The 10,469-nt window shown below is 48.1% G+C and overlaps 1 protein-coding gene across 1 annotated transcript in view; it reads left to right on the top strand.

The window, feature by feature from the left end:
- Positions 1-6,621, top strand: part of Ak8 (adenylate kinase 8) — a 116,467-nt gene extending 109,846 nt beyond the window's left edge. Inside the window, exons 12-13 of the mRNA XM_028757138.1 lie at positions 2,917-2,997; positions 6,287-6,621. Of these exons, the coding sequence (XP_028612971.1) occupies positions 2,917-2,997; positions 6,287-6,524 (319 nt within the window). The 3' untranslated portion in view covers positions 6,525-6,621. The remainder of the gene's footprint in view (positions 1-2,916; positions 2,998-6,286) is intronic.
- Positions 6,622-10,469: the final 3,848 nt, after the last annotated feature.

The raw sequence follows: 10,469 nt of genomic DNA, 5'->3' as shown, positions 1-10,469 counted from the left end.
AGTGTGTGTGAGTGAATGAGTGTGTGTGTGAGTGTGTGTGAGTGAATTAGTGTATGAGTGTGTGTGAGTGAATGAGTGTGTGTATGAGCATGTATGTGTGCATGTGTGTGTGTGTGAGTGAATGAGTGTGTATATGAGTGTGTGTGAGTGAATGAGTGTGTGTATGAGCGTGTGTGTGTATGTGCATAAGTATGTGGGTTGTAACTTGATTTGGTTCTTGAGTGTGAACTTTGTAGATGACAACATCATGTCTCAGTGTCAAGAGAGTGAAAGAGCCTGACAGACAACAGTGCACTCAGGAAAGGCTGCTCATGACTCTGGCCTGGCCAGGTCGCTCTGCTGGAAAGTGGTCATGACTCCCACCTGCCAGGCTGCTGAGAACCAACTGTGACTGCTTCATGGGGTAGCTGCAGTTAAACTCAGCACCAGCAGGGTGCCAGCTGGATTTCACTGCTGTGAGCAGACACCATGACCAAGTCATCTCTTATAAGGACAACATTTAACTGGGGCTGGCTTACAGGTTCAGAGATTCAGTCCATTATCATCAAGGCAGGAGCTTGGCAGCATCCAGGCAGACATGGGACTGGAGGAGCTGAGAGTTCCACCTCTTGTTCCGAAGGCAGACAGGAAAAGACTGGCTTCCACGCAGCTAGAACGAAGGTATTAAAGTCCATGCCCACAGTGACACATCTACTCCAACAAGGCCACACCTCCTAACAGTGCCACTCCCTGGGCCAAGCATATACAAACCATCACACTGGGCAAGGGGAAAAAAGGTAAGTCCTGGGCATGTCTGTCCTTAGAAAGAACACTGAGCTCTGCTTGCCTGTCTGGTGCCCAGCTGTGTTTTTTGTTTTTTTTTTTTTTAGCTTATATATAGTCTAGTGCACGACGGCTGAGCTCATACATGGTCTAGTGCATGAGAGCAAGTGTTCAAGTGCCCTTGTGGTTTGAATGTGAAGGGGCCATAATTGGCTCAGGTATGTGACCACTTGGTGCCTTTTCGGGAGGTTCTGGAACCGTTAAGAGTTGGAGTCTTGCTAATGGAAGTCTGTCACTGGGGCCAGAGGTGGGCCTTGAAGTTTTAATGACCCTTGCCAGCTTCCTGTCTGCTCTCTACTTCCTGTCAGCAGAGATGATGTGAGAATGGCCTCATTCTCCCACCAGCACGCCTTCCCCTGTGTCCTTGAACTGTGAGCCAGAACAAATGCTTCTTCCCTCAAGCTGCTGCTTGTCATGTAGTAGGTCACAGCCTCAGTGGGTAAGGGTGACTGCTAAGCTTAATGACCTGAGTTCAATCCCTGGGACCCACAAGGTGGAAGGAGAAATGGACTCCTACAAGTTGTCTATAGATAGTACCAGATGCTTGCACTCACAGATAAGCACTAAGGAACCCAGGAAGGTTAAACATGCAGGCTCATCTCTTCAAAGGGAAAAGATGTTTACCTGCCTTCCCTCTGGAATTCTGGGAATGGATGTAGCTTATCACCTGATGATGTTTTGCTATCTGCAGGGCCAGGCTTCACCTAAATCCCCCAGACTATTATGTCTGTTTATCCCAAACTTTTCCCCACTAAATATTGTTTTTTTTTGTTCAAGTTTCTCAGTCCATATAAACATCCTTATGGAGATGTCACGTGTACTTTACAACAGCCTAAGTAACTTTTATAGAGCCAGGCCAACCACAGCTCCCTGTCTCTATGGAAGAGGCCATATGTACTTTGTAGAGTTTCAATGTAAACATGTCCTTAGCTTTTTTTTTTTTTTTTACACAGGACTGAGTTAACTGTCATTGGGAAATGTTTCTCCAAAATTGTGCTGCGCTTAAATACAGCTAAAATAAACCATCAGGTTTAGAAGTTCGAACCCGTGATGGCTCACTAAGTGGAGTTGAACTGAGTTTCAGTCTTGCGTCTCCACTAGAGCTGACAGGAACCCCCATGCTTGTCTCTGACCTCTAAATACACATTGTGGTACATGTCCACTCACTACCCCCGTCCCCCCAGTGAGTATATAAAAGTTTTTAAAAATAAAAAAAAAAGTAACTTTGGGTAAGTATTAGAAGGAAACCCAGAGAAAGCCAGCCTAAGGGAAAGAAATTTGCACACATGTGTCAGTCAAACTCTGAAGCATCAGCTTCAGGCATATAAATACTTGATTCTAGTGTCTCTGACCACTTCTCTGATGGGTCTGAGCAAGCTACCTTCTTCTGGGGGGCCTCTGGGTAAGTCTGGGCTTCCATTTCTCCCTCTGTGCAGTCAGCAGGTGACCTGCCTGGCTTGGCTTGGATCTGCATTCTGCAGGAGTGCCTGCAGCTAGGAGGAGTCTGAGCTCAGCCCTGTCTCCTCACAGCCTTGGTCACAGCCCTGCCACAGGCACCAGAGAGGCAGAGAGGAAAAGCATCTCCCTGCCAAGAGCAATGGAGCAAGGACACACTTGGCTGCCTCGGGAATCCGGGGCAGACCCTCCCTGAAACACATAGATGCCCACATGTGGGGAATAATGCCAATCGTGGCCTTAGGGTGACCAAAGTGTGGCCTGGGGTTCCCTCTGGTGACTGTAGCAAGACTCAGTCCATGGGTAAATGAGTGACAAGAAGGTCAGTGTCCCTCAGGGCCACAACGGGGGTATACCAAGGGGAGGAGGCAGCAGAGGGAAAGGGACGGGTAGCCAGTGGGTGACTCCGGAAGGCTTTGGGCTACTAGGCAGTCTTACTCACCCTAGTTTCTGGCATTAGGGTGTTATTGGCCTGGAGAGTGAGTTGACAGAGAAGGTGGCTCTGGGCTCTCGGTGGGTTTGCTCTGTATAAAAGTCATGTTGCCAGTAGTCTCCCCAGGATTAGCAGGCCCAGGCTGTCAAAGCTTTGTCTGGCCCAGATAGTGACAACTGTGGCTACCATGATCTTTCTCTCTCCAGGGTGTTCTTCCTGAATGTGCCGTTGGATTCCATCCTGGAGCGGCTGACACTGAGAAGGATAGACCCTGTCACAGGAGAAAGGTTGGTCAGGGCTTCCTGGTAGCTGGTCATGGAGAGCTGCTGATGGCCAGGTCTCCCAAGAGCTGCCTCTTCATCTAGGCGCTCAGTGTTTTGTGGACCTGCTTTTGAGTAGTGCTGGCTACTACAGACAGAGGCAGGAAATAGGCTTGTTCAGTGAGTTCCTCTGGGTGTGTCTTCTGTGTCCCTCTGAAGAGGGAAGAGGGAAGGGATGTACCAGGCCCAGCAGCAACATACTGGTGAAGTATCTGTCACTATATTCCTGGCCCCCAGCTGGACTTCCACTTCAGAAATGGCTGTACCAGATGGGTAGGCTTTAAATACTGGACAAATTGTGTTTGGAAGGATGAAAAAAAAGTACAGACAAAGATGCTGGGAAGATGGCTAATGCTTGCCTTGCAAGCATGAGGACCTGAGTTCAATCACCAAGACATACATGTGTACACACATACCACCACACATATACACACATGCATATACCCATACACACATACCCCTACACATACACAAACACATACATCACATGTACACACATATACATACACACATCCATACATACACAAACACATACATCACATGTACACACACATACATATACATACACATATCCATACATACACAAACTCATACTTACACACACATACATACATATACACTATCCACACACACTAACTCACATACTCATACACACATACACACATATACATACATATGTATATACCATATACTCACACACACACAAACTCACACAACCATACACACACACATACACACAAAAAAAAAAAATAAGCCCTTTGTGATAGTATATGCCTTTAGTCCCAGCACTTGGGAGGCAGAGGTAGGTGGATCTCTTCTGAGGCTAGTCTGGTTTATACAGGGAGTTCCAGGACAGCCAGGGCTACACAGAGGAAGTCCTGTGTGGTGGCTGTTCTTGGTTGGCAACTTGTCCACATCTGGAATTAACTAAAACTCAAGAGGCTGAGTACACCTGTGATGGATTTTCTTCTTTGTTTCTTCCTTTCTGTCTTTCTCTTTCCTTTTTCCTTTTTCTTTTTTCTTTTTCTTTTCCTTCCTTCCTTCCTTCCTTCCTTTCTTTCTTTTTTTTTTTTTTGAGACAGGGTTTCTTTGTGTAACAGCTTGGCTGTTACACTTGCTTTGGTAGACCAGGTTGGCCTCAAACTCACAAGAGATCTGCTCAGTGTTGTATCTGCTGTTGGCAGATCTAGCAGTCAGCAGCAGCTATAACCAGGTCAACCTTGGTGAGTGGAAGTCCATGGGGTTGAGTACATACTTAACCCCTGTCTCTGCCACCATGGCCACTTTGTTCACGTGCCCAGTGGACAATGACAGGGATGGCTGGGGAAAGATGCTGACTGTCCACAGAACAGGTCATTTAATCCACTTGATAACTGAACTCCTCCTCAGTTGAAGTCACCTGGTGGTGAACATTTACACGGGGCACAAATATCTTCACATCCTTCACCATTCACAGATATCTGTCCACACACTTCTTCCCCAGATGTCCTTCTCACCAGTTTTCCAATCATGCTCTTCCCAAGTCCCTGACCATCCAGCCAATCCACTGTCTACAGCCCATGAGTCAGTGAACAATCACATATCTGGCCATTTCTCCTTCCAAACAAAATGTATGACCATGTATACTGCCTGAAGTTCTACCCTCTATGTAGATTTTCCTTTCACAGGTGTCTTTCAGTGTTGTCCCAGAAAGGGGCTGTAATGCTGTGCTTCTGAATGGAGCCTTCATAGTGTGAGAAACCATCAGTAAAGCAGGTCCCAGTCTCCTTCCTCACCCCAAAAGGCATGCACGCCAGCAGCAGATGGCATTGTAATGGGAGTAGAAAGTACAGGCATCTGGGCAATGTTTTCATGTCACAAGCTTGTGCCCCCAGGACTTGCTCAGGCCCAGTCATGTGTATACCACTTCCATTTGGTGATGGATTGCTGCTGTGCACATCCCACGCTATCTTGGTGGGTCAGATATCACCTAGCTCGTGGTGGGCAGCTCAGGTCACATGGTAACGTGGTAGCCCATTGACAAATGTCCTTTCACTAAGGCCTGATAGCAGGCCAAGAGCTGCCTCTTAAAGGGAATAGTTGTCTGTAGACAATGGTAGAGACTTGCTCCAAAATCCCAAAGGTATCTTCTGTGACTCACCTATAGGGGCCTGCCAAAGGCTCTAAACATCATCCCTGTCTGCCACTGACACCTCAAGTACCATCAAGTCTGCAGGATCACAAAGTGTCAGCCACTGACACCTCAAGTACCATTAAGTCTGCAGGATCACAAGGTCCAAGTGGGAGAGCAGCCTGCACAGCGCTCTGAAGCTGTTGAAGGACATTTTCCTGTTCTAGACCCCAGTCCTGGTATCTCTAGTGGTTCTCTAGAGGAACAGAAGTGGTAGAATGAATCTATGTAGAATTTATTAGAGTGGCTTACAGGCTGTGGGCCAGCTAGCCCCATCAGTTCTCAACCTGTGGGTCGCGACCCCTTGGGGAGTACATATCAGATACCCTGCATATCAGATAGTTATATTATAATTCATAACAAAATTACAGTTATGGAGTAGCAATGAAATGATTTTAACAGCTGAGGATCACCACAATATGGGGAACTGTATTAAAGAGTCGAAGCATGAGGAATGTTGAGAACCGCTGATCCAACAATACCTGTCTACCAATGGAAGATTCAAGAGCTGGTGGAATCCCAGAGTAGTAGGCTCTAATGCCAGGAAAGGAATGGACTTGCCAGTGAGGGCAAGGGCAAGGAGGCACAGAGAGCAAGCTCCCTTTTTCCATGTCCTTATAGACGGCCTGCAGAAAAGTGTAGAATTTTAGTTCCAGAGAGTCCAACTCCCTCTTTTGGGCTTGAGCAGCTGCATACAAAACAGGGGTGGGGGTGGGGCACTGCAAAAGTAGGAGAAGGGAAGAATGAAGGAACCAGGCCTTTTGTGTGTTGTTTGCTGTTTTCAGGTGCGGTCTCAGTACACTGCCCTGCCAAGCCAGGACCGTGCAGAGATCTGCCTGCCCGGGCATCTGAGATCAAAGGGGGATCTCCCTCTTACTGTGATTTTACATGCTACCCCACTGACCTCTGCCCTTTCCCTGACCTGGGATCGCAGCTTTTTGTCCCAGAAGCCTGAGGCCAGTCCAGGGTGTGTCCCCAGCTGGTGCACAGCTGGCATTTGTGTCTGGTAGTCACGGTGACAGGGCAAGGGCACTCTAGCATAGTCAACAGAGGACTGAGGGCCATTGTCATCTGCTTCTTTCATAGGTTCCATCTCATGTACAAGCCCCCTCCCACCATAGAGGTCCAGGCCCGCCTCCTGCAGAACCCCAAGGATTCAGAGGAGTACATCAAGCTCCAAACAGACCTGTTCTACAGGAACTCTGGGGACCTGGAGCAGTTCTACGATCGGGCCATCATTGTCAACGGAGACCAGGACCCATACACAGTTTTTGAGTATATAGAGAGTGGGATCATTAATCCTCTGCCCAGGAAAGTCACCTGACATGCGAGAAGTCAGGGGCAAGCCCTACAGACACTCAAATCCCCTGCCCTCAACCGCCCTCAGACCCCACCCAGCCAATAAAGATGTCACAACCTCAGGGAGCCTTCTTGTGGGGTCTGAGAACACAGGACAGAAGAGGTGCATGGCTGGGGCAGAGTGGAATGCCAGAGGCTAGGTCTTCTTCTAGAGTCAGATGAGGATAAGGCCCATCTCAAGGGCACCCCATCCCACTGTGGGTAACTGGGTGAGTGCTGTCTTAGGCTTTCTATTACTATGAAGAGATACCATGACCAAGACAACTCTTATAAAGGAAAACATTTCATTGGGGCTGGCTTACGGGTTCAGAGGTTCAGTCCATTGTCATCATGGTGAGAAGCATGCAAGCAGACATGGTGCTGGAGAAGGAGCTGAGAGTTCTATCTTAATCCTTAGGTAGAAGGGGACTGTTTCACACTGGGCATAGCTTGAGCATATATAACCTCAAAGCCTGCCTCCATAGTGACACACTTCCTTCAACAAAGCCACACCTCCTAATAGTGCCACTCCTTATGGCCAAACGTTCAAACATGAGTCTGTGGGGGCCAAACCTATTTAAACCACCATACGTGCATTGGTCATGTTCTGTACAGGACCAGAACCAATAGCATGGTTATATATTATAGAGGACACTTAGCGATTGACTTACATGATACTAGCTAGGCCAACAATGGCCGTCTGCAGTTTGGAGGGTCTGAGACCCTCACAGCTGCTTAGTCCACTGGGCCAGATACTCCAGATGTCTCAACCTGGAGGCATGGAGGATTCCTGGAGAGCCACTGGTCTTCAGTCCACACTGGAAGGTTGGAAAAAACTAGGTTCTGATGTCAGTAGAAGATGGTAGAAGCAGCAGCAATAAAGTAGATGCACCCACTAGCATTAAATGAAGGTAGGCAGGCAAAGAAGGTCTAGTTTCCTCCCACATAAAAGCTGCTTCCCACTTGGTGGTGGTGGTGGTGGACTTCCCTCCTCAGCTAATCTGCTCAGAAAATACCCTTTCAGAGAGACATGCCTCTTAGATGATCCCAGGTCGGTCAGGTTGACAAACAAGTTTAACCACCACAGGGTTAAACTCATTCCTCTTGGCCTATCTGTCCCTCACTACCAGAGGTAGAGTGCTAACTGCATCTGTCTCACAGTAACTTGCAGGAGCCAGTGGGGTGATAGGCAGAGGCCGCAGCCCAGTGCAGACACATACTATAGCACCAAGCTGGGTGTAATGACACCCGTCTGTAATCCCAGCACCTGGGAGATGCAATGTTGAGAGGCCGATAACAGCCTCTAGTTACATGGGTTCAGGGTCATTCTGTACCACAGAAGACCCTGTCTCAAGAAGAAAAGAAACCTGGCACCCAGTGGAACTCTCTGGAATGAGGAACATTGCTGCTATCTGCACTGGCCATGATGGCAGCCTCTAGTCACAGGAGGCTCCTGAGGGATTTGCAGTATGGTCGTGCACATCTGAAGAGGCACATCTTAAGTTTCATTTAATTTTGACACATTTGAATTTAAACTGCCTCTCAGCTGGCAGCCACCCTGTAAGGGGTGTGTGTGTGTGTGTATTTCTGTGTCTGTATCTGTGTGTGTCTGTGTGTGTATCTCTGTGTGTGTGTGTCTGTGTGTCTGTGAGTGTATGTGTGTGAGTGTGTCTGTGTGTATCTGTATGTATCTGTATCTCTTTATGTGTATTTATATGTGTTTGTATCTTTGTGTGTCTATGTGAGTGTCTCTGTGTATCTGTGTGTCTGTTTGTGTATGTGTGTGTCTGTATCCCTGTGTGTTTGTGTGTCTGTGTATCTGTGTGTATCTGTATCTCTGTGAGTGTGTCTGTGCGAGTGTGTGTATCTGTGTGTGTTTATATCTCTGTGTGTCTGTGTGTGTCTGTATCTCTGTGTGAGTGTGTCTGTATGCATCTGTGTGTGTGTGTGTGTGTGTGTGTGTGTGTGTGTGTGTGTAGTGGTGGCAGCAGTGGAGGTAGTATTGCAGGGTTGTAGAGTAACAAGTCATTCCCTGTCCTCTGTACAGCCTACAGGCCCTGCAGGGGAGCGGGAACAGAGAGACCTGGGTTGGATGGTGTGACTGGAATTCCTTTTATGCCTCCTTTCATCATCTTTCTCTACCTTCGGGATGGTCCCTAGTCAGGCCACGATGTGCAGATGCCTAAGGTCAACTGTCCCAAGGCTGAGCCTACATCCTTGGGACCAGGCTGATCTGATTCTAGCACATAGGGCTCTGGGAAGGTCAGAGCCCCTAGGACTCAGAGCTCACAGTCCACCTAGCAGAACTTGCCCCCTGGGCCTGCCTCAGCTAGGTGTCACAGGTCCAGGAGGTGCTTCCTATGGGCCTTGCCTCCCGGCTCTGCTGAGTGTGCCTCAGCTCCCAATTCCTTAGGCTGTCAGACACTGGGTACCACCTCCCAGATCCCCACCAGGGTCTCTCTACTAAGGTCCCTGCAGTGCCCACCTTGAAGCTTATTTGGCAGTGCACAACCATTTTAGCACATTTCTAACTTGCCAGGGCTCCCTGCAGAGTTTTGGAAAAGAATATTCTCAGTGTTATACAAAGAAACACATTAATAAAGCAAAATTAACCTGGTTGGGCAAGCACTTCCTTTCTGCAAAAAGTGTGTGCCACAACCTAAACCACTGGCCAAGATGATCTCTGTCTCTTTTGTATGAGTATTGTGTCTACACAGTGAGACCTAGATCTACCAAGGCTTTAGAGTAAGGCTTAGGGCTGCTCTCGGTGTCGTGAAACACCATGACCAAAGCCGTTCACTAGGGCTGTCTTACAGTGCAGAGGCTTAGTCCATTATTAGCATTGGCTTGAAACATGGTGGCACACAGGCACATGTGCTGGAGAGGTAACTGAGAGTTCTACATCTGGATCTGCAGGCAGCAGGAAGAGACACTGGGCCTGGCTTAGGCTTCTCAAACCTTAAAGCCTGCCCCAGTGACACACTTTCTCCAACAAGGCCATGCCTCCTACAGTGCTGTTCCCTATGAGCCTATGGGAGCCATTTTCATTGAAATCACCACAAAGACCCTGTCTCAAAAAAATTAAGATTTTAATACCGTTGCAAGGAAGGGGAGATTTATGAACATTTGTCATTGGCAGGCTAGTTGCCTTTGATGAAACAAATTCTTGCATAGGTAAAGAGGCCCTGCCACTTGCCCTTTCCTCTTTGATCAGAGGAGATAGCAGACAGGAAGAGGGCCCACACTGGCTTAGCAAGGCTTAGCAAGGCTTTATTTCCCACAGTTTATTGTTCCCTCCTCTGCACATCATTCTGGGCTCCAGAGAATGTGATCTCACACAACCATGCTGTGGGACTAGACACTTGCAGTGAACAGATCCATCCACGATCTGTGCATGGCGTGTCATCTGTGGGCAGCATGATGAATCGCTCACATCTGTAACCCTCCTTCCCTCTGTCAACCCTCCCACTTCAGTTGTGTGCACTCTGTGCCCAGCTTATTAAACACACTATGCTGCCTATGGGGGAGGGATTACCCTCTCCTAGAGCACGGCCTTGCCCAGACCAGTGGCCTCGTTTCCCATGCCATCAAGTGGCTTTGGACAAGTGAGTTAGGTACTTTTCTTATTGCTGTGACAAAAAGTGCCCGATAAAAGTGTCCAGAGAGATGGCTTGGCAGTTGAGAGTTGTTGCTACTCTTCTAGAGGACCCAAGTTCAGTTCCCAGTACCTACATGGCAATTCATAACTACTCAAAACTTCAGATGTAGAGGGTCAGATGCCCTCTTCTATTCTCTGTGGGTACAGATGACACAGACACAGACGCAGACGCAGACGCAGACGCAGACATACACTTAACCAAAACAACTTAAGGGAGGAAGGGTTTATCTTGCCTCACAGTTTGGGGTGGGTGTGTGTAGCAGTGGGTGTGTG

Source organism: Grammomys surdaster, unplaced genomic scaffold, assembly GCF_004785775.1.
Source record: "Grammomys surdaster isolate TR1022 unplaced genomic scaffold, NIH_TR_1.0 126133, whole genome shotgun sequence".
In the NCBI taxonomy this organism is placed as follows: Eukaryota; Metazoa; Chordata; class Mammalia; order Rodentia; family Muridae; genus Grammomys; species Grammomys surdaster.
This window is presented reverse-complemented; position numbering and strand designations above follow the sequence as displayed.